We start from the raw sequence: 25,360 nt of genomic DNA on the forward strand, positions 1-25,360 counted from the left end.
TGCATGTAACACGAGTGGACATGATGGGTTACACGTGAAACCTGGAATGAGACTGAGATTCATGAGAAATCTGCATGTCTGGGTTAGAAAAACCACTAGGATCATCAAATTTAACACAGTGTCTTTATTTATAGCGCTATATAAGACCATTTACAGCCATGTTTTTCAGATCAAATACACCGACACCAAGGTAGCTTTTCCTGTCCCAGTTTTGGTCCTATTTTTGGCCCCAATATTTTATTAAAATTTATTAATTTTGGGATGGCTCAGAGCTAGAGTATAATTTTTTTTGCGTTTATCTGAGGTCATCATTAGGTACATCCTAGGGAGAAATATGTCTAAATTTCTCTTTCATTATTGGGTCGAAAAATGCTGGAAAAGTGCCAGGTACCAAAATGAACCCAGTTTCATAGAAGCATCCAAATATTGAATCATTACATCATCATCATTACAAGATAAGATATGCCTTTATTCTATCTATCTATCTATCTATCTATCTATCTATCTATCTATCTATCTATCTATCTATCTATCTATCTATCTATCTATCTATCTATCTATCTATCTATCTATCTATCTATCTATCTATCTATCATAGCTTAAAAGTTACTTACTATAAAGACTAGAAACAAGTATATTTATTCTGCTTAAAATAAGAATTGTAGCATTCCATAATTATTCCATAATATTTTCTTATTTTAAGAAAACTTGATAAGTGCAATTTTGTCACTGCACTGGCAAATAATTTTACATGAAATCAGACATTTTAACCCGATAATGAGTTTCAATGTTCTTATTTTTGTACAGGCCTTTTTTGCTGTGTATTCCACCATTTCATACAGATAAACATACACACTCATTATAATTTAATGCAATTTATGACTTTTCTCTGTTACATAATTATAAAGTGAAAGAAGCTTCAGTAAAAATTAAACCACCTCCTGTTGAACTCCATTCACATGCATATTTTAGACTTAACTCTGTTTATTCCTCTAATACCAGTGTTTTAACTAATACAGTGATAAACATTAGCCTCTATGAGTTGAACACGTCATACTTTTCTGTTCTATTATTCTCTTTCCTCAACAGTAACTCCATAAAGTTGGTGAACTTGTGTTCTATCTTCATAAGCACATGGCTGACCGCAGCAGGCTTCATACATTTGGTAAGTTCAGGATTTCACTTCAGGACAAAACTATTTATTGATAATAAATAGGGGTGTAAGAAAATATCGGTTCTGCAGTATATTGCAATATTTTATCTCACAATACTGTATTGATATTAAAAGGTACTGTATTGATATTTTTAGGTATTTATTCAAATGCAGATATGTCAGAGGTTCATTTTTGTTTTTTGGTTTTCTTTATTGTTTATGTCTTATTTATTATTATTTAACACTGTTTTATTATATAATGGTTATTTGAAGCAACCTAAAAGCACTTTTTATTGTCTGAGAGAGGCAGATGTTAGTTCCTTTGCTGGGATTGCACAAAAATAATGCTATGATGTTAGTTCTGAACAAATAGAAAATGAACATTTGAGCAGGATCTTAAACTGTGATGTCTGTAAAACATATTTTAAGTTTTAACACAGGAACATTTTGTGATATAGCATTAGATCCTGTTGTGATCAAATAAAAATGTGTTTAGCATTTGTGCATATTTCTGGTGTAATTCAATTCTTCCAGGAAATAATCTTTTAAAAAAGAAACAAAACCAATAAAAAACTGCCTTTTTAACAATATCATGATATATCATGATATATCGTACCGTGATCCTAGTATTGTGATTTGTATCGTATCGCCAGATTCTTGCCAATACACACCCCTCATAATAAACTGGATCAGACTGAGGTACACTCTGCTGTGGTTGGCTGCAACTGCTGAAAAAATAAATAAAATAAGAAACAGTAATGGAATATAAATAAGTACTTCTTCTCAAATACTCCAGTAAAACGACCAGTCACAGCAGAGCACAGTGTCCCTCCTGTCGAATCCATAAATAAACACCCAATTGTTTGTTTCTCATCTGTTCCAGGTGGAAAACTCAGGGGATCCTTGGGAAAACTTCCAAAATTCCCAAGCCCTTTCCTACTGGGAATGCGTCTACCTGCTCATGGTTACGATGTCCACTGTGGGCTATGGAGACGTTTATGCAAAAACCACCCTGGGCCGCCTGTTTATGGTCTTCTTCATCCTTGGTGGTTTGGTAAAAATCCCTCTTGTTATTTATTTACTCCTGCTTCAACTCCTCCATGCAACCAACCATCACCCCCCCCGTTGTCAGGTGTTTAAACACCAGGGGGTCCACTCAGGATGTATGTTTTCTGTCATATAATGTACAAGAGAAGTTGACAGGATTGCAGTATATATTCAGGTTTAATAATGTTTTGTTTTGTTATGCATTAATAGCAGTATTTATTGCAGAGATTTTGTTAATAACTGTTATAGAACTGTGGTTTCAGGTGGCTCCACCCCCCCTTGCAGACCCCGCCCCCACCCCAGCCCACCCCCACCCTCCTTTTCCAACAAACACAATGAGACTGGGATGATTTATCACAAACAGACTGAATGGATGCAGCGTCTGGATCTGACATTCTGCACAAATATCTAAAGGCACATTACATCACACACACACACACACACACACACACACACACACACATGCACATGCAGGTGGAAAAAAGTCACTAAAGGACACTGTTATCTGGATTTCACAGAATTAGGAATGGATTAAACTAAACTGTGCGGTGACAAGCTATAATTTAGTGAAAGGGGATATAGTAGCACGATATTCAGATTTTTATCATTAGAGGAAAAAGTTCAATAGAATCATATTAATGCTTTCTGTTGCTTTTAAATGATGGATCCTGATAAACACAATGTAAAAAAAAATACTTCCCATTTTCTGAAAAAAATATCTTAGGTAATGCAAAGTGTATTTATGTTGCACATTTCATATGTCAACAATCAATCAATGTGCATCATGGAAACAAGAGGAACAGCCAGACGGAGATAAAAACTAAGAGCTTAAACAATAAAACATAAAAATATTATAAAAAAAAAAAACAAACAAAAACAAAACAGGACAGTCTATATAAAATTTATTTTTTATTTTTATTTTATTTGTATTTTATTCCTTTATTTAGGTTTTATTTATTCTTCTGTATAGAACTTTGGTCCACTGCAGTTGTTTTAACCCTTTAATGCATAGTGGTCACTCCAGTAGACAGTTGTTCTCTTGTATATTCACAGGTTTTGTTGTTTTAGTTGTATATCAGCCAACACAGTGGACACTTCTGCACCATCCCACGCACTGCAATTTATACAGTTACTGTAACTTTGCTGCTTTTGATAAACCTGGTCTGCAGTGACATGTTTTAGTGTAAATCAATTGCTAGTTGTTATTAGACTGTAATTAGCAATTTTCTTAAACAATAAGTTTTTTGTTGTTTTTTTTTGCATATTATTGCCATGAAGTGAGTAATAACTTGTATTAGAGTATGTTAAAATGTGATAAAACATTAGATTATCAGCATTAAAAATGTTTTGATTTCATAGTTTTCAGACAGTATATCACTTTCTGTTATTGCATTTCAAATACTTTGCTTAAAATTAAACACATGGTGTCCAGTTGAGTGGACATTTTTGTAACTCCATAAAAAATAACCCATAGGTTCATCAAAAAAATTCAATCACATTTTTTTGTGCCTTAAGAGGAATAAAAACACTCAGGAAAAAAAAAAAAATCTTGCCTAAGGTTCTTATAATTCATGCATCAAAGGGTTTAATTTTTTTTTCCAAATAAAGTTGGATTGGATAAAAGCATAACAGAAGAGAATAAAAAAAATAAAATGATTAGTAGAATATACAGTCCTCCAGATTTAAGTAGTAATATCAGTTTATTTAGACTTATGGGTGCTAAGAACACAGTGTAACTTACAGGTCTTTATTTTTTTGGGACACAGAAGTCCTTCCTTTTGTTTATATTTGTAATCTTTTTTTATATACTGTATATTTTTTTATTTTTGCAGTTTTCAGTTATGTTAAAACACAAAAACAAAGGCTCAGATATGTGTAACAACTAATTAATTAATTAACTAGCCATTTTCCATCTGTATTAATGACAACATATCATTGACCCACATTTGAAAAGAAGGAGGATTTGGAGACTTTTATTCTTTAATATCAGCCTCTTAGCGATGATCATTCCCAGTTCCAGTGAACGCTGTAGTGTTGCAGGTTTATTCCAGACAGTCTGAGAACAGCCAAAAATAGCAAGTCCTGGTGAAGGATGAAGAGGGCTTTTATTTTTAATCTTAATACTATAAATTTCATATTTTATCATTTAAAAGGCAAGGCAAGTTTATTTGTATAGCACATTTCAGCAACAAAGCAGTTCAAGGTGCTTCAACAACAAGGGAAAAGGAAACACATTTAAAACATTATAAAAGAAACATGTAAAGGGTGATTAAAAACAGCAAGTAAGAAAACAACCCATAAAACCCAAAAATATAAAAACACACACATATTAAAGTAAGAGTTGCAGTGCAGAGTTTCGAAAGAGAATATAAAATTTAAAAAGTCAAAAGCCTTTTAGTCAAAGGCAGCAGTCAACAGGTGGGTCTTTAATCTTGACTTAAAAGAACTCAGACTCTCAGCAGACCTGATGTTTTCTGGTAGTTTGTTCCAGATATACGGAGCATAGAAACTGAACGCTGATTCTCCATGTTTAGTTCTTTAGTTCTTAAAACCAAAACCACTTGTGTCCTCCCTCTGATATTAGGATGTTAGAGTTAGAGATCCTTAGTTTGTGCAGGGGTCAGAGGTCACGTCTGGTGTCCATTCAGCTGCGTTTGTCCAAATCGTCCCCTACATGTGTTTGTTGGACGAAACATGGCACATAAGGCTTTTTCTGAATTTGACTTTTTCTTTTCTACCACAGATTGACATACCGCTCATCTGCTGTCATTTTCCTCCTTTACTCTTCTTTTCTTCTAATATCCGTAAATATTGGCCTGATTATTTCAATTTTTTTTTTTCCATTTTCCATAATTTTGGATGTAACTGTGATAACTCCAGGCTACATTCACACATTTCTGACTTTAATTATAAATGAATAACTTAAAGGACCTGCTCCTTTTTTAATTTTCTTTCTTCCCATTAACACATAGAGATCATTCCTGCACTTTATTCCTCTTTTAGACTTTACGGATATCTTTTAAACAGAAAACAGAGCACCTGCTCTTCTTTGCCTATCTTTTTTTTAGTCTCTTCTTCTGTCTCCTATCTTCTTCCTTAGGCCATGTTTGCGAGCTACGTCCCTGAAATCATAGAGTTAATAGGAAACCGCAAGAAATATGGTGGTTCCTATAGTGCGGTTAATGGGAGAAAGTAAGTATTCTAGGAGGCTCTACTGCCTCCACCGCAGTAGAACCTTCTCTGCATGCCCTTTTCTTTTTCTTTTTCATGCATGTAGGCCATGTTTGCTCGCTACGTGCCAGAAATTGCTGCTCTCATCCTTAATCGGAAGAAATATGGAGGGAGTTATAACTCGACCAGAGGCAGAAAGTAAGTCAAATGAAAAAAACAGCAAACTTTTACTGGTGTGGTTTTGTGTGACTCAGGTGTGACTTCTCATAAAGAGGTGACACATCTGGATTTATATTTTAACCCATAAAGACCCAAACAAAAACCATCAGCTGATCTAAACTGTTTAATAACTGTTGATCCACTAGAACTATCGATACATGTGAATAATTGGTGTAAAATGCAGTTTGTCGTCTTTTCATGGTCATCAGATATGACCCATTTGGACGTTCAGAGGCTCTGTAGTTACCGTGGAAACACTGTCATCTTCTACAACATTGATTCATCAATAAAATGTAATAAATAACAGTGGATGGACGCACTTGGTTTGTGCTGTTAATGATATATTTTACTGGAAAAGTCAATTTTTCTTCCATTTCCCCCGTTTTTGTTATAAAACCCCTCAACTTTAATCTGAGCTTCTATGAACACTGACATGATTAGTAAATAAAATGTAGGAAAATACCAGGTTGTCACTGAAAAATCACAAAATACAGAAGATAATGTTACAATAAATGTTGATAAATCACTTGAATATTGTGAAAAAATCATTCAGAAACTGCCACAAAAGTAATTCTGGGTCTTTATGGGTTAAATAGACAATATATACTTTGAGATGTAAGGATCTCAATCAGCACTTAAGTCACACCGTGACTGAAGAACTTGGCCATGATTCATGTGTAAGGGTAAATGTACTGCTGTCGCTTATATACACTTGCTGCCATCGCTGCTTTATATCAATAAATGTTGGCTTTTACACTGTAAAAAAAAATCTCCTCATAGAAATGCTATTTTTTGATTAGTTCCTTGTTGTATTAAAAAAAAACAACAAGAAGGTATCCCAGAGTTTGTATGTTTAATCAATCAGGTCAAAATATGACCAAAAAATATATCAAGTAAGTAAGTATTTGTGCTCGTGTTCATTTCTTGTGTATTGATTGAGCTTAAACAAAACTCTGTTTTAATCAAAAAAATAGCCTTATAATGTGGGGATTTTGTCAGTGTACTTATATGTTTGTATTGTACTGGTTAAAGGTGGCACATGAAGGATTTTCTGACTAATATCTCACTGTGAGTTAAACTGTGAAAACTAGAATATATTCAATATATTTAATATTTTCAATGACCAATAGAATAGAATAGAATAGATTTAGATCAATACAAAAACAGTGTAATGCATCTAAACTGAGAAACAGAACAAAATAAAACCATTATATGATCTCATATACATCTTTGTACAGGGCAGATGAGTCCTGTGATCATTCAAATTCACATTATATTTGCTTTTTTTTTTTTTTTTTTACGCAGCCGCGTTAGTTTATAATAAATATAATGGTGTTCATTGTCAGCTTATATTTTTTTCAGCACCTTCTACAGATATATAACAATAACATAGATTTTAAACACCAAATCCTATACATGAGCCTCTTAATTTCCTCATAGAAATGTATTATTTGCATTTTATAGACAGTTTATGAAGGATTGAATTAGTTACTTAAAAAATAATCATTATTTTTTTCTGTAAATTTAAGAAAATGTCAACAGTTTTACTTCCATAGAAATAATACTTTTACAAAAACTCTAAAAGTTGGAGTTGAGATTCACTTTTCCCACTAGAGGCTTAACTTCAGCTAATCTAAGAAGCTTTAAAATCCCTTGTATTTCCAGTTAAAATATTTAAGAATATTATCATAAAGCTGCTGAATCCGACTCCAAAGATCTCAGTTTATTCACCAATAACACAGTGAGACAAAATCCTCCATGTTTGGTGTTTACAGCTGATCTGATGCTCATACTTCGTTTACATTTTGGCCATTTATGTTAATTTGATTTGCTCCTTTCCCTTCGACATTTCTCCAAAACTAAAATTTGTCAATGCAACTCTCAAAGCATGAGACAAATTAGGTTTTGACTGAAATGTTTACACCCCATCATCCTCCTCTTCATCATCATCATCATCACCATCCACTGTAGAGAGCAGAGGAGGCTCATTTAAGACTATTTAATACAATTTTCTAAAAAAAAATGTGCAAAAATTATGAATATTGCACACATATAAGGCATTTATCAGTCAGGCCTTTTATTTTTGCATGTAAGGTGACACAACGTTGGTGTTTTAATTATTAAATGTGTCAATAAAGCCTCAATAACTGGCTTAACAACTTTAATTAATATAGATATTTCCATTTTTAACTGGAGTCTAGTCAGAAAGTGTACAAATAAAGCAAATTCTACTGTTAATTATAATGATAACCCATTTTATTGCTGTAAATATAGGCGTAAGCACAATAAATATGTAATAAATTAAACCTGGTTGTGTTTGTTAAACTCCTCATGAATCATTCAGACACAGAATATAAAGTAAATCAGTTTCTCCTTATTAATACCAAAATAAATGTACATAGTCTTTCCCTAAACTTTACCTTATACACAATAATTACAAATAATACAATAATATTACACCGAAAAAAATAACCGTGACATGACCAAACTCATACATGCCATCGCTTGCTTCACGCTGATTTCTTTGTGGAGTCATGATTCTGTTTTTCTCCAGCAGAAAAACATCTTTTCGTCCTGCTCTGCTTGTCTTTGCTTCTGAACGTTCTTGGCCTTTATCTTCAGTCTGACCTACACCCTCAGGACTAAATAATATATTAAGACAAACATACACACCTTCCTGTCACAAACTCTGCAGCTGTTTTTAAAGATAAGATTCTGCTGGATGCCTCAAACCTCTAAATTAATGTGGCTTTTTTGCTGCTTTGGTACTTTTGGTTTTTGTGGGTGTTCGATTTCGAGTTTCTTAAGACAAATCTTATATCTGTTCTTGGTGTCGGCTCAGATTTACTGTCTATATATATTGTTATGTGCTTTTTGTTGTGACTTTTTTGTTTTGTTTTGGACATTTTTGCTGAATTGAACTTCATCCCACATTGTGCACGATGTAAAACCACTTTAAAAACAGTGACAATCATCATATATTAATGAGTAATAATAAAATAAATTCACAAATATTGGTGTGTTGACGGGCATAAAATATAAATATATATACATATCAAGAGGCAAGATTTGACTGGAGTTGAGTGAGTTGTATGCAATATGGTCTTTAAATGTGGGGAGTTTGAGTATTTAACTTCTATCTGCACCGATCAGCCATAATATTATGAAACTGACAGGAAAAGTGGTAATACATCATCTACATCATGGTTTAGGGATTGTGAGAGTTTGTTTACTGATGTCTCTTCTGTCTTTCTCTCTGGTATCATGTCCTCAATTTACATTCAGCATTAAAAGCTATGATTTGATGTGTAACAGAAATGAGCAAAATAATAATCAAAATGAAGAAAACAACTAAGAAACAGAACAGTCCACAAAATGGACGAAAATGAGCAAAAATTAACAAAACGATTAGAAAAATGAGAAGAAAAGAATCAATAAGGAACTGAAAATGAGAAAAATGACCAACAAAATGAAGAAAAATGAAGAAACAATAAACAACATGGACAAAAATGAAGTAAATAATCAGTAAAATGAGTAAAATATTCAACACAAAGGCCAGGATGAGGAAAATTATCCAAAAAGTTAACAAAAAATGAACAAAATTATCAAGAAAATAAACAAAACTGGAGAAACAATCAACAGCATGGACAAAAATAAAGTAAACAATCAATAACTTGGATAAAAATGAAGTAAATAATCAATAAAATGAACAAAATGTTTAACAGAAAGGGCAAGGATAAGGAAAATAATCCAAAAAGTTAACAAAAATGAGCAAAATAATCAACAAAATGAACAAAAATGAAGACGCAATCAACAGCATGGACAAAAATGAAGTAAATAATCAACAACTTGGACAAAAATGAAGTAAATAATCAATAAAATTAACAAAATATTTAACACAAAGGGCAAGGGTAAGGAAAATAATCCCAAAAGTTAACAAAAATGAGCAAATTAATCAACAAAATTAACAAATGTGAAGAAAATAGTCAACAAAACAGACAAAAATGAAAGAGAAAATGTACAAAAATGAACAAAATAATCAGGTTTAGAACTGTTTATGTGGAAAAATGGAGACCTATACAATATTGGACAGGTGGTAATTCCATAGATGTTGGATTGGTGGAGATCTGGTTGTTCTTTAGATATTTTTGGTAGGAACTAAACACTTTACACTGGGAATGAACAGCAAGATCTGAAGTTGCTCTAACCATAATTTATCCCTTGTCAGAGTTGCTCAGATCTTTACTCTTGACCATTTTTAGGTAGATAATCAACATTAATACCACTTTGTCTATGTCAGAATGTTATGGCTGATCGCTATAAATCCAGTAAACAATGGAGTTCAATGCAGAAATTCATAAGTCATTCAAGCAACATGTATTATTCTCAGGAAATGTGACAAACTGTACAAACAGTGGCAATAAAATCAACAAAACAGCAACTCAGTAAACAACAAAACCTTAACAATAAATAATGGTGATAAAGATAATTCAGCAAAACAATAAAACAATGACTGAAGCGACTGGAATATAATGAATCAGCAAAAACAAGAATAGATACGTAATACACATAGAATTGGAATAAAAATGATGCAATCTTATGTTTTTTCATATACAGAGCCTGGCAAACATTCAGAAATCTAGTAACACAGGTATCTTCCCATTGTTTATAAGCAACACACTTGCTAATTTAACAGTGTGAAGATTTATTTTGACCAAACACAAATATAAATGTACAGATATTGCAAAAAAAAGGTTCAAATCAGATCAAATTTTATTTATATACCATCAAATCATAACAAACGTGATCTCATGACACTTTACATATAGCGCCAGTGGAAACCAGACTCTCAAATTGAATATTGTTCTGTCACCTTTGGCAATAACATTAAATTTTGGTTGAAATACATGTAATTATGTCATAAGGTTATATTTGAAAGAGAAAATCATTCTATTGCATATCAGATAAATACTATATATCATGACTGACAAGATTAAATTACTTATTTTGTTGCTTTTATACAAAGGGACATACTTGTGTGTCTTAAAAAATATAATGGTGTGGGTTTTTCTAAACTTTTGTCATGCTCTGTATGCATTTCCTGGAATAAAAGTAGGTTTTAGAAGAGCAGTAAAAAAAAAAAAAAATGCAGGCATCATTGGCAAAAAACAGTCAAAGAACAAGTGGTGCCAGGCACAACAAACTCCGCCCCTCACAAATATTGCAGCTTATTTTGGCATCGATCCAGCTGATGTCATCATATCAATTGCCTCTATATATGTGCCAAGTTTGAAGTAAATTGAAATAAAATAGATTTTTTTATAGGCGTGAAATTTTGCTCATTATAAGTTGTCGTGGACCAAGCAGTCAAAGCACAAAACACAGGTTTTAAGTTCTGGAAAAAAGGGATTTATTTCCCCGAAAAAATATCTTTACAAAACAAGTAACTGAAATCAGAGTTATTGGGCCCTTAAAAGAGGTCAACAAAATATAACTCTACTGAAGAAAAACGCTAACAAAACTAGACATCAACTCAACACACCTGCCAGACTGAGCCACCAGGGCAACATATATACTAATAGATCAAACCACAGTTAACACACAGGGGGAAAGTGAATAGACATAAACTGAAACTAACACAAAGAAATCCTAATCAAGCTCTCAATAATAATACAAGCTCTTGGTCTGGTCCATGGGCGGGACTTCAGAATAAAACCCTGCTCCGCCCTCAGTCCCATCTTTTGTCTGCAAGCAGGAAATGACACCCAGCAGCCAGGTAACGCAAAGAAAAGAAAAAAATAATTAATAGCAAAGTGACAAACAATGTAAACTAAATGTGCACGCTCCATCTAGCGGCAATGTATTATCAAAGTGCTAATAAAACAATTTTAAACAAAAAACAATGAGTGTTGCGTGTAAACCGTGTGACTGTAGCTCAACATAACTCAACATGTGGCGGTGTTTGTGAGTATGGCTGCTGCAGCCTGTTGTGTGGCTGTGGGCATGGCCATCACATAAGGAAATAGGGTAAAAAAAAGATTGAAAAAATTCATAAAAAATTGAAACTGACCTACTTTCCCCAAAATGTAGTCATCTATTCTGGGACACTGGCAATGTATAAACCTAATTTAGTATGAATTCAAACAATACTTTTGCTGCTACAGACATTTGAAATTTCACTTATTATAAGTAAAAGAGGAAAAAAAAAAGATTTGAAAAATTCATTAAAAATTTAACCTTTGACCTACTTTCCCCAAAATGTAATCACATCTGTTCTGGGTCACTGGCAATCTATTTACTAGTGATGGGACTTCTGGCCCTTTGAAGGGAGCCATTCAATCAGGAGCCGTTCACTGAAAAAAGCAGTTCAAAAGACTGGGTTTTTTCTGTTTTTTGCATTATTTTGAAACACCAATGTTTTAATGACTAAATAGGCTACATGTGATGATTGACATTACATTTTAAAGGTGTTTAATTGGTGCAGCAATAAATATTATCTTACCGTAAAAAAGAATAGTTAGTTCAAATGTGTGGGCTAAATCCATGACATGAGAGGTGACATTAGGCAAATGCTGGAATTTGACCAAAAACATCACAGTACGTTATGTGGACTAGTCTGTAGCCTAAAAATGAAGAAGAAAATAAAACATTTTCTTATGAAATAACATTTTATTCTCCTCAAAACAAGAACAATAAATGTGTGTAAACATACAGAAAAAAATGCACAAAACACAACAGTTATTAATCACTGCAATTACTTAAATACCTGAACTGTAGTGCAATTCTCAGAACAAGAACAGTATGTTGGTAAATTGACAGACAATCAGACACTCCCTCCTTAAAAAAAAAAAAAAAAAAAAAAAAGAACGGCTCTTTACAAAGACTCGGTTCCTATCGTTCATTTCAAAGAGCTGTTCAAAAGATTTGATTCGTTCGTGAATGTCACATCACTACTATTGACCCTTTGCATGTTACGTCACGCTCTGTTCGTGCCACAAACGAGTGCCATGACGGACAGCGGAAGTGCCAGACTGCACACTGGACGGCAAACCGGCTAATGTCAAACTTGAACTGAACGTTCTCGTTTTTGTTCGTTTTTTTGACCCTGCTTTCCACGTACAGTGGTTGCACACAACAGTTCCATCCTTCTTCACAGACACCCATGGTTTCAGCTGGTTCCAGACAGAACCTGGATCTGATGGACGTGATATTACAGATAGAACAGGCTCTGTTTGTGTCCATAGCACATTAGCACCACCAAATGCTAGCTAGGTGGTAGACTAGGTTTACTACTATGAGCCACTCTGTTCCAGTGGCTGTCATAAGTCCCTTCAATGTTAGCTCTGTTGTTGTAGTGGCTGCCTTTTTTTTTTTTTTTTTTTACCAGCTACACTATGTTCTATGTCCTATTGTTATTGTCGTTATGCTGTTCCATATGTTCTAGTGGTGGAACTGTACATATAACTGTGTAGATAGTAGAAAGGCAGACACTTCAACAACAGAGCTAATGTTGTAGGCTACTTATGACAGCCGCTAACATTACACGATGTTAGTTAATAGAGGAAATGCACATACGTCACTTCCGCCCTAGGCCACGCCCCTCTAAGTCAGACTGAGCGGCAAAAACAAACCGGCTCAACATGGCGGAGGATAGCAGTAACTGTAGCCAGACTGGGAAAAATGTGGAATATAACATGAAATTAAAGACAATTGGACTGGACATGGATCCATACAAGCTACCAAACAACAAGTGGTCTACGAACATTGATATGTGGCTGGAAATCACGTATCCTGACATTTATATGAACCTGATTTCAACGCCGGGAAAATCCATAATGCAAAGGCTGAAAGCATACAAAAGCCAAAGAGTTGTTGACATCGTCGTCATCGTTAATTAGAGGATTACAGCTGGTGAGTGCTTTCAATTCAACATACTATTGTTTTTGAAGTTTTCTGTCAGTGCAGACGTATTTTCTTGGCGGTGATTGCCGAGGTAAAGGCCCAGCAGTAGTGCTCACAGTTCACTACTGATTTACTGGAGTTGAACCCTTAGTATTGACCCAAGTGAGTGGATGATCTACTGGTACTGTGGAGATTTAAGTAGAGTTAACATCAAATACTTGATACAACACAGCTACAACAGCTTTGTGCTAGAGTACCCCCTTATTTGGAAAACTAGGTTAGCCTCAGTTTAAGCTAGTTTACAAATCATGTAAAGCACAAGGTTCAGAAACACACAACTGAAGACAAAAACGTTTCAGTTCTGAAATATAGAACTAAATGACAGATGCTAACATTAAGAGCTTTACTCAGAAGTAACGTTAGCCAAAATGATATGTAATTTAAGGTATGATTTTACACAAGAATACAGCATAAATTAACGTTATCCGACATGAAATGCCAACTACAAATCCAGGTTTCATTGTCTGGATTCCAGTTATTTCAATGAATTGCAGCGATCCATCTGCTTCCTCTGTCTTTGGCTTTAGGTTGCCACTAAAACGATAGCTCTGAGTGCTTTTTAAACCTATTTGTGCAATCAATGGCACAACAGCTCTTCCCCATTTTTTAGATTGTTCTAAAGTTTTCGCAGTATTCAAGCCAAAGCCACTACTCATCTCCCTCTTTCTGCCACTCAGTGGACGGAACCGAGGTGACTTCCGCTAGCGGTGACGTCACATGCATACGCTCTATTAGAGCTGCTTTGGTTCCAGTCTATTTGAGTTTGGATGGCATGCTGGGGGAAACATGTTAAAAACATATACAGCTAGCTAGCTAACATTAGCTGTATCTTTCCTTTACCATTATGAGATACATTCCTCTGCTGTGAGCACAGTACAGTGACTCGGTAATCTAACCTGGGATACCAGACTTTTGTATGCTTTTAGATCAGCACCTGTGTATGGGGACACTCCATTTAGAACAGAACGGTAGACATTTGGTACACGCTTTAAACTCCGGTAGACTGGAGGAATTTGCTAGATCCATAAACACATCAGGAGGGAGAAGGTATGGGTTGGTAGCTAGCCCAGCTATCGCTAGCTTCTCCAAATAGCGTTCTTTGTGCCGTCCAGTAAAGTGAGTCACTTTGCAGGACAACTCCAAAACATTATTTTCAGTGCTTGTAGACATGATCCATCGCTCATTCGCTTGTTTGCTGTGTCGCTTTTGCCGTCCACCATGGCGCTGCACCCCTAGTCACGTGATAACCATAACCATGGTGCAAAGGGTCAATAAACCTAATTTAGTATGAATTCAACCAATACTTTTGCTGCTAGAGTGTTAACAAACAAACAAACAAACCAAACCAAAAACAACACCCCTTGCCTCCCCTTCAGGGGTGGGGTAATAAAAGCCTTTTAATGATCCTTCAACTCTGCAAATGTGCAGCAGTTTAAGATGGGAATGCAATAGTTCAGTAGTAAAGTCTTCTAATTTTACTGTAGAAAACCAAAACCTTTCATTCATAAGCTGTTTAAGACAATCTCAAATCTTTTTTAACTAAACCAAGATGAGAAGATGCCATGTTGGAGCTTCATGAAGACAGAAAGAGTGAAAGTGGAACCAACAAAATAAACCTCCTGGAGAAAATGTGACACAACTCCTTCGACGTCTGCAGAAGAAGAGACAGAAAACACATTTCAGCAACACCACAGTTACTGGAACGAATAAATGGTCCAATAGTTATTCCTAAAACTGCAGAAAAATCCCAGTCTAGACCAGGGGTATCAAACTCAGTTTGGTTCAGGGGTCACACACAGACAAATATGATCTTAAATGGGCCAAACCAATAAAACAGTAACATAATAACACATAAATAATGTCAACTCCAAACTTGAAAAAAGTAAAATTACAGCATGAAAATGTTGAGATCTACAAACTATCCTTTAAAAATGTGAATAACATGAACAACCTGAATTTTCTAAAGCAAAATCAGTACAATTTTAACAATATTATATCTCAGCTTCTTATTTATGCATGTTCATTACAACTTACAGATCACAGTGGATCTAAAAATACACAAAATATTTATTAACTGGCAGAATATTATTAAAATTACAATTAATTCTGTTAAAACATTTCAGGTTGTTCATATTTGTTCAGGTTATTCAAATTTTTTCTGAAAGGATCACTTGTAAATGCACACATTTTCATGTACTTTTACTTTTTACAGTTAAGAGAAAAATGTGTAGTTATTATTTATCATGTTATTATGATAATATTTTAGATTGAATTGTTCTGTATGGGACCCCTGAACTAAAATGACTTTGATACCCCTGATTGCTGTTAACAACTTCAGAACTAACATGGTTCGACTCAGAGTTCAATATGCAGGGCCGTATAAACAGACTTTTCAGAAAACGATCATGTCTGCACAAGTTTTTTTTTGTTTTTTTTTTAAACAGAGAAGGGTAAATCTCCATTTTCAAAAATACACAGCTACGTATGAACTTAGCCTTAGAGGCGTCCAGTCATAATCCCACAGATGGTAGCTTCACACCAATGACCCCACCCCCAGGGACACACCCTCTCTATGACCCTCGCATTTAGATCCATTAGCATATGGATTAACACCTACACAGACCCCTCCCCTGCAGGTTTATAAATCCAGTTTCCCCCACTAGCTATTAAAACTGAAGAAAATGTCTTGGATGAGAGATGAAACATTTTCAAAAGAGCTAAACCAGTGCAGTTGAACTGAGAAGAACCACCAAGGAGAATGATGACCTGGGCAAATGAGAACCTACACAACATCGACTAGTATCATACTATCATGACAACTCTATATTTTTGTCTTTGTTTTAGTGTAAAAATGTAGAATTACATGAAAATGTGTGCATTTAAAAACTAGCCATTTACAAGAAATGTGAATAACCTGAACAACCTGAAATGTCTCTGGATAGATAAGTGCAATTTTAACAATAAAATCCTTTTTACTAAATGTTTTGTGCATTTATAGCTCCACTGCGATCTATAAGTTGTAATGCCCATCTGTGAATGACAAACTGAAGCATAATATTGTTAAAATTACACCCATTTAAAAACAAAAAAAATAAATTTCATGTTGTTCATGGTTCATGTTCTTTACATTTTTCAAAGGATAGTTTGTAGATGTAAACATTTTCATAATATAATTTGACTTTTTTTCAGATTATTTTACTGGTTTGACCCATTTGAGATTATACTGGTCTGAATGTGTCCCCTGAACTACACTGAATTTAACCCTGATTTAGATGGAAACCAACCTACAGATGACATTAATGACCCCAAAGGCATCAATAATAATGATTACACAGAGGATAAAGACCTCATACTCCCCCTGTCAGAACTTTAAAACCAATAAAACATCTTCAAGAACCAAAAGACATCCTTCTACTCAAGCACTTTCCATGAATGACTGAGAATCTACAGTTACTGTTTCTCTGGAGCTCTTATTTTTCATCAGTGTCCAAAACCTCCAATATGATAACCAGATTAAAACCATGTCTTATGTTGTTTCATTACCACAAACACACAAAATACAATTTATTCAGTCAAAACTCACACTGTTACTGGAGTTTAAGTACCAGCATCTCCTTGAAAATGTCGTAATGAACTGAGACAACATCCCCATTTTAAGCCACATATTATTAACATTTTATGCCCCTTTAAATCCAATAGATAAGATGTATGAACTTTGTATAAATCTGAACTGATTTGGTTTATATTGTGCATGCAAAGAAAAGGCATCAAAATAAGATAGACAATGAACAACAATGATTGAAATTAACAAACATAAACCAAATTAACAAAAAGGAAACAAATAATCCAAAAACTGAGCAAAATAACCAATATCATAAACAAAAATGCAAAGAATCAAGAAAATGAACAAAATGGGCAAAATAATCAAGAGGATGAGTGAAATATCAAGACAATTAACCAGATGAGCAAAGTAATTGAAGTAATGAAATAAAAAAAATTATGGGGAAAATGGACAAAATGAACTAGGTAATCATAAAAATTTGTGAAATAGTAAAGAGAATTAATAAAAATGATCAAATAATTAAAACAATGAAATCAATAAAAAAGAACAAAAATGTAAACTGAATTGTCAATAAAATAAGTAAAATTTAACAAGTTGATCAAAACAGTGAACAAAATGAACGAAACATGAACCAAATTAACAAAGAGGAAGCAATCAAAAAAAAAAAGGCAAAATGACTTAGACCATAAACAAAAATGCACAAAATTATGAAGAAAATGAAGAAAATGCACAAAATAAAAAAGAAAATGAGTGAAATATTAAGACAATTACCCAGTAATTGAAGTAATGAATTTTTTTTTTAAAAAAAAGCAAGAAAATGGACAAAATGAACATAATTATTATAAAAATGAGTGAAATAGTCAAGAGAATTAATAAAACCTGGCAAATAATCAAAACAATGACCAAAAACATCAAGAAAATCAACAAAAAATTCTCAAAATATCAAGAAAAAGATAAAAAAAATGTCAGAATGATTATCAAGAAAATAAATAAAAATTAACCAAATAATCAAGAAAATTTACAAAAATTCTAATAAATAAAAGGATAACCTAATTTAAAAAAGTTCCACAACCCTTTTTTGTTCTTGACCTTAGTTTTGGGAACGACAGCATTAAAGACCCACTCATGGATTCAACCACTGGAGAAAATAGTCCCAAACACAGCCTCCGTTAGCTCCTGTTTGTACAATTAAAACTAGAAGGGGAAGTGGTTTTAGGACATACAGTGAAAGTAAACAATACACGATAAAACATTTTTTGTTTTCATATTTCTGGGTTTTAAAAATACAGAAAACCTTTATTAACTCTGTAATAAATTCACATAATAATCATTTTGAGCCTGAAGTCAAACTCTTTCTAATTCAACAAATGTAACAGTTTTACTAAACACACGACAGGAGTAAACTGGGCTCCTTATGTAAATGTCCTGTGAAATGTGGGAATCCAGATCGGCCGTGTGTGATGTGATAATCTCCATCTAAGTAAACTCTGATCCTTTATAATCTGACATTAAAATCCACAGCGCGCTCTGACCTTTAAACCCAGACACGACACGACCCAATCTCACATCACACGTCCTCCTATAACATATTTGACATTCTTTCTCCTCTGATTACGCCCCGTGTTCACCACATCCCCCTGACGTCACCTTTGTTTCCAGGATGAAGATGAGACGACGTGTGTTTTTATTGTGTGTATTTTAAATCCACGTCGGCCTCATTATGTTTGTGCGTTTCTTTTTGCAGGCACATTGTGGTGTGTGGTCATATAACACTTGAGAGTGTGTCCAACTTCCTAAAAGACTTCCTACACAAGGACAGGGATGATGTCAATGTAGAAATTGTTTTTCTCCATAAGTAAGTGCAACAACATGTCCTTTTTGTCTCAAAATTAACCCTTTAGGCGCCAGAGTAATACAAAAAAGTATTCGATTTTGATATTGAGATTTCACGAAGTCGTAGCTTAAAAATGTTTAGAGATACAGTCATACTGAAAATGAGAAAAATATTGAGTATGACCTAAAGTTTATGATGGGAGTAAATTTATTCATCTAATTTGCATATTTTGACATCACATAGTGGTGGCCATATTGGATTACATAACTTTTAGTAAAAATTAACTTTGTGTATATTTAATATTAAAATTTTCTTATAATGGTCCTTAAAGCTTATAGAAAGACACAAATCATTATATTTTTATTATGTATAACATGAAATTAATATAGTATTTATATAAATTAGAAAAATATTGGGTATGACCTGAAGTTTATGATGGGAGTAAATTTATTCATCTAATTTGCATATTTTGACATCACATAGTGGTGGCCATATTGGATTGCATAACTTTTAGTAAAATTTTACTTTGTGTATATTTAATATTTAAATTTTTTATAATGGTCCTTAAAGCTTATAGACAGACACAAATCAGTATATTTTTATTATGTGTACAATGAAATTAATATAGTATTTATACTGCTTCTCATAAAATGTCATGTGAAACTATTAACAAACCAAAGGAAATTTAGGCTAATAACTACACATTTCAGTAAAGAAAACCTAAAGTAGACATCAAATGTAGCTAAAGAAAATAATTTCTTAAAGTCATGTCATTTTTACTGTTTTAAAGTTAAAGTAAAGCATTAAATATGCAACCATTAAAGAAAAAAGAACTTTGAACTTATTTACACTGAAGTTTCCTTTGTGTTGTTGGTTTTTTGTCATTTTATCCTTAAATAAATTAACTTAAACATTAGTAGAAAGTAAAATGCAATAAGTTTTAGTAGCTTTTTAGCCCAATCTGTTCTTATTTATCAAAATTAAAACTAAATAAACTTTGCTTACTTTCTACACCACACCTTTAAAGTGGATTTTCTTCTTCGCTTTGAATAGAAACATGCCCTTATATGGTGTTAGGAGTGAAGGGGCACATGTCTGCCATCTATTGGTGGGAGGTGGTAACAAGCTTTAGAACTCTATCTGCAGCTATGGTTGGTTTCAGTCAGTAATGTTACTTGTTGCATTATTTCAACTTTGGTGCTTAAAGGGTTAAATCTCTCAAGCAGATTAAAGTTTGCAGTTTTTCCTCAGATTTGAAGCGTTTCTGTTTGTTTTGGTGTTTGTTTTTTTTCCCAGTATTTCCCCTAATCTTGAGCTGGAAGCCTTGTTCAAGCGCCACTTCACCCAGGTGGAGTTTTACCAAGGGTCTGTCCTCAACCCACATGACCTGGCCAGAGTCAAGGTAACTGTTATGAAACACTCATACACTATGTGGACAAAACTATTGGGACACGTTGAATTCCGGTGTTTGCTTTCTGACAGGGGTCTGGGATACAAAACAGCAATGATAAATGTCATAATATAGTTTTATACTGTGATAAATATTGCGTTGGTTAGTTTTGTTTCAATTATCTTTGTTTCCAAAAAGCCTCAGAGATGGTTTTTAATTAATTTCTCTCAACATTAATTTTATTTTGTTTTGTTTTTTATCCATGACTATGATTTTAAATGTTCTACCTCTAAATTTCTGAAATATTTGTCATGCTCTGACTGTAAATAACATATATATATATATATATATATATGTATATGTATATAAATTTTTTTATTTTTTTTTTAACAGAACTATCTACTTTCCTCATGATCTCCCAATAAGCTTTAAGGGAATACTGACGTTTATAAACTATATGGACAAAAATATTGGGACACATCATGTCTACAGCTGTTCATGCTGATTTGAGATAAAAACATCAATATTTCATCAAAGTTTAATGGGAGATTTTTCTTCCTAAATCAAATGTGAAGTAGAGGGTTAGTTGTGGTAGAAAATTATTATTTACAGTCAGTGTACGAAAAATACTTTTAGAAATTTAGACATTTTTGAATATTTAAAGTCATAGTCATGGATAAAAATAAATCAATGTTGAGAGAAATTAAGTAAAAACCTTCTCTGTGGCAAAACTAACCAATTCAATGCAATGATATTTATCATAACATAAAACTGTATTATGACATTTATCATTATTATTATTTTGTATCCCAGACTCCTTTTAGAAAAGAAACACCTGAATGCAACATGTCCCAATACTTCTGTCCATATAATGAATCACACTACAGAGTTGATCCTAGTATTGATCGAATTGTTTTGTACGTCTGTTTTTGTTTGCAGATTGAATCAGCCGACGCCTGTTTGATTTTAGCCAATAAATACTGTGCTGACCCTGACGCTGAAGACGCCTCCAACATCATGAGGTAAATCATCATCATCATCGTCTGTCCACAACATGTGTTTTATTGCCTCTGGTTCCAGGTTTAGAGTAAAATACAGGATTATTTGCATCTAGAACAATGTTTGGATGAAGAAAATTTTTGTTTTTCAGAATTTCTGTCAGATATTTAATATGCAAGGACATAATGGATGGGAATAAGAACAAAAAACTGTCCTATAGTTTCTGTCTGTGTGTCAACTGTGCAACATGTTTTTCCTCCATGCTCACACGAGTGAACGCTGATGTTTTCAATGAAGACTTTGGCTTCATTTGGGATTAAAACTCTGTTAATTAGAGCGTTGTGTGTTCTTCCATCCCTACCGGACCATAGAACATAAACTGAAGTGACTCCTTTTGTTTATGTTTTAACCCATAAAGACCCAAACAGCAACTAGTGACCAAAATCATCGACTGATTTAAACTGTTTTATAACTTCTGATCCACTAATCCTATCAATACATGTAAATAATTGCCATAAAATGCAGTTTGTCACCTTTTCATGGTCATCAGATATGACACATTTGGATGTCCAGAGGCTCCGTAGTTACCATGGAAACACCATCATCTTCTACAACGTTGATTCACCAGTAAATCCCATGGAGTTGGATCATTGACAGTGGATGGAGACAGTTTTGTGTTCATTTGTTGAAATCTTTGCTTAAACAGTCACTTTTTTTCCAGTTTTCTGTGTTTTTTAACCTAATAACCCTCAACTTTAATCTGAGCTTCCATGAACATCTACATGATCAGTAAATTAAATATAGGAAAATACATGATTTTCACTGAAAAAACACAAAATATAAGAAGATAATATTATAATTATCTGGAGGAAAATTCATTTGGGAACTGGCACAAAAGTACCACTGGGTCTTTATGGGTTAAAGAAGAATTATTCTCTATTTTGGAGGTAAATGATGGTCTTATGCAAGTAGTTGATGGCAGACTCTGACATTCATGATTCTATGGTTTGTTTGTTTATTTGTTCTTTTTTTAGGGTAATATCCATCAAGAATTACCACCCAAAGATCAGAATCATCACCCAGATGTTGCAGTACCACAATAAGGTTAGTATAATGGATTAAAAAACACTTAACTGTTTTAGTTTTAGGTGTCACTTTATACAAATACAGAATTCTGGATATGAGTATAATAATCTGTATTAATTTTTCTTTTACTTTTTGACTATTTTGAGAGACCTTAAATAGATTGTATGTAGTATTGATATTGTAAACTGTCCTGGGACAGTTCTGACCTCGTTAGTTCGATTCCAAACAGATACTTAGTTCAGCTATTGACAACACAAACAGTATGGAAAACAGGTGGTTTGTGGTTTTACTGTGGCTGTTTTCTGTCTAAAAACAGAGCTAAGCTAACAGAGCTATAATGTAAACTATCAGCTGATGCAGCATGTGAAGATTATAAGAGACAGTGTTATTTTTGATCAACTGTTAAAATAAGCATCTATTTGCATTAGTTTGAAAAGGAAAACCTGATGACACCGTAATACAGATGTGAGTAAACAATGAGCTTTAGACTTTATTCAGTGAGTGATGCAGTCTGGATACATTAGCTGTGTTGTCAGCTCTATTAGCTTAGCTCCATGTTTGTTTGTTTTTTATGTTGTATTGATATTCCGTTTTTGATATTTCATACCGGAACACACTTAGTTCTACCAAAACCATCAATGAATTTATGTTATCTATCCACAGACTGTATCACTCACTGATTAAAGTCTAAAGCTCATTGTTTACACATATCTGTATTATGGTATCATTAAGTTTTCTTTTTCAAACTAATGCTAATAGATGCCTGTTTTAACAGTCGATCAAAGTAACAGTCTCTTATAATCTTCACTTGCATCAGCTGATAGTTTACATTATAGCTCTTCTTAATTCTAAACACTCTAATGATAATTTTAAGTCATTTTTTAATATTTGATAGTAGAAATGCTACATCTAACCCCTTTAACAGCTGAAAATCAAAAACACTTCTCTCACTGACAGTACTTTATCTTGTTCTGAGCACCAGGTGTTTGGAGTGTATCTAGTTTTGAACATCCTAGGAACAAAAATCCACTGACGTTAGCATGTGATCATATTTGGTGTCTCCTCAGGCTCATCTGTTGAACATCCCGAGCTGGACCTGGAAGGAGGGAGATGACGCCATTTGTCTCGCTGAGCTGAAACTGGGCTTCATCGCCCAGAGCTGCCTGGCCCAGGGTCTGTCCACCATGTTGGCCAACCTGTTCTCCATGAGGTCCTTCATCAAGGTAGACCCACTGAAGACTGAGCCTCTGCTCTGTGGGTTAAGAGTGGGACTGTAGAGGTTTATGCATCATAATAACATGTAGTAGTCGTCTTCTTCTTCTTCCTCTTCTCCCTCTCCCTCCTCCTCCTCCATCTTCTTCTTCCTCCTCCTCCTCTTCCTCCTCCTCCATCATCTTCTTCTCCCTCTCCCTCCTCCTCCTTCTTCTTCTTCCTCTTCCTCCTCCTCCTCTTCTTCCTCTTCCTCCTCTTCTTCCTCTTCTCCTCTCCCTCCTCCTCCTCCTCCTTCCTCTTCTCCCTCTCCCTCCTCCTCCTCCTCCTCCTCCTCCATCTTCTTCTTCTTCCTCCTCCTCTCCCTCCTTCTTCTTCTTCTTCTTCTCCCTCTCCCTCCTCCTCCTTCTTCTTCCTCTTCCTCCTCCTCCTCCATCTTCTTCTTCTCTCCTCCTTCTTCTTCCTCTTCTTCCTCCTTCTCCTCTTCTTCCTCCTCCTCCTCCCCCTTCTTCTTCTTCCTCCTCCTTCTCCTTGTCTTCCTCCTCCTCCTTCTTCTTCTTCCTCCTCCTTCTCTTCTTCCTCCTCCTCCTGTTCTTCTTCTTCTTCCTCTTCTTCATCCTCCTCCTTTTCTTCCTCTTCTTCTTTTCCTTGTCCACAGTCTAAATATATCCACTTTGTAAAATCTCAGCATTAGCGTGGATGGAATTAATAACAGTAAACACAATGACCAGTAAATAGACACTTAGATGATCACAATAAACAGATATAATTCCAGATAATCATCCACATACGCAGCAGATGTTGAGTAGGTAGAGATGAAGTTCTGAAAACAGAAGCTAACGTTACATCACATTGTTTGACTGTATGTGGTTTTATCAACACTGAGGTTGATGCTTTTCTGTCCATCCTTTTTGCAGATTGAGGAGGACACGTGGCAGAAGTATTACCTAGAAGGAGTGGCCAATGAGATGTACACCGAGTACTTGTCCAGTGCCTTCGTGGGCTTGTCCTTCCCTGTCATTTGCGAGTAAGTGAACTCAAGTACAAACAACTTTTCTGTTTTATTTTACACAAATTTCACATGTCACACACGTTCACATTTGTTTTGTTTTACAATTAGTATTTTATTACTCCACTCCCCCAAGGGGAGGCAAGGGGTATTGTCTTTGGTTTGGTTTGTTTGTTTGTTAACACTTTAGCAGCAAAACTATTGGTTGAATTCATACCAAACTGGGTTTATAGATTGGTAGTGACCCAGAATAGATGTGATTATATTTTGGGCAAAGTAGGTCAAAGTTCAAATTTTTTTATGAATTTTTAAAATATTTTTTTTTCCCCATTTACTTATAATGGGCGAAATTTTAAATGTCTGTAGCAGCAAAACTGTTGGTTGAATTCATACCAAATTGGGCTTATAGATTGCCAGTGACAGAATAGATCTGATTACATTTTTGAAACAGTCGGTCAAAGTTCAACTTTTTGAAGAATTTTAAAATCTTTATTTTCTTCCCATTTACTTATAATAGATGAAATTTGTCTATGCTGTCTATGTGTATGCTGACATCAGCACACACATAAACATGATGACATCAGGTGGATCAATGCCAAAATAAGCTACAATATGTGCGAGGGGCGGGGTTTGTTGTGCTTGGCACCACTTGTTTTTAATGTAGTATTCTATTTTTTAATGTTGGACTTTCTTTCGCTCTCTTTCTTTCGCTCCCCGTT

At 34.3% G+C, this 25,360-nt stretch overlaps 1 protein-coding gene across 4 annotated transcripts in view; it reads left to right on the plus strand.

The window, feature by feature from the left end:
* Positions 1-25,360, plus strand: part of LOC115410373 (calcium-activated potassium channel subunit alpha-1-like) — a 283,875-nt gene that overhangs the window by 182,773 nt on the left and 75,742 nt on the right. For all 4 annotated transcript variants that reach the window (XM_030122000.1, XM_030121997.1, XM_030121998.1 and 1 more), the window contains exons 7-15: positions 1,090-1,165; positions 2,037-2,207; positions 5,301-5,392; positions 18,859-18,969; positions 20,245-20,350; positions 21,278-21,360; positions 22,372-22,441; positions 23,491-23,646; positions 24,550-24,659. In XM_030122000.1, the coding sequence (XP_029977860.1) occupies positions 1,090-1,165; positions 2,037-2,207; positions 5,301-5,392; positions 18,859-18,969; positions 20,245-20,350; positions 21,278-21,360; positions 22,372-22,441; positions 23,491-23,646; positions 24,550-24,659 (975 nt within the window). The remainder of the gene's footprint in view (positions 1-1,089; positions 1,166-2,036; positions 2,208-5,300; positions 5,393-18,858; positions 18,970-20,244; positions 20,351-21,277; positions 21,361-22,371; positions 22,442-23,490; positions 23,647-24,549; positions 24,660-25,360) is intronic.

This window comes from Sphaeramia orbicularis, chromosome 19, assembly GCF_902148855.1.
Source record: "Sphaeramia orbicularis chromosome 19, fSphaOr1.1, whole genome shotgun sequence".
Lineage (NCBI taxonomy): Eukaryota > Metazoa > Chordata > Actinopteri > Kurtiformes > Apogonidae > Sphaeramia > Sphaeramia orbicularis.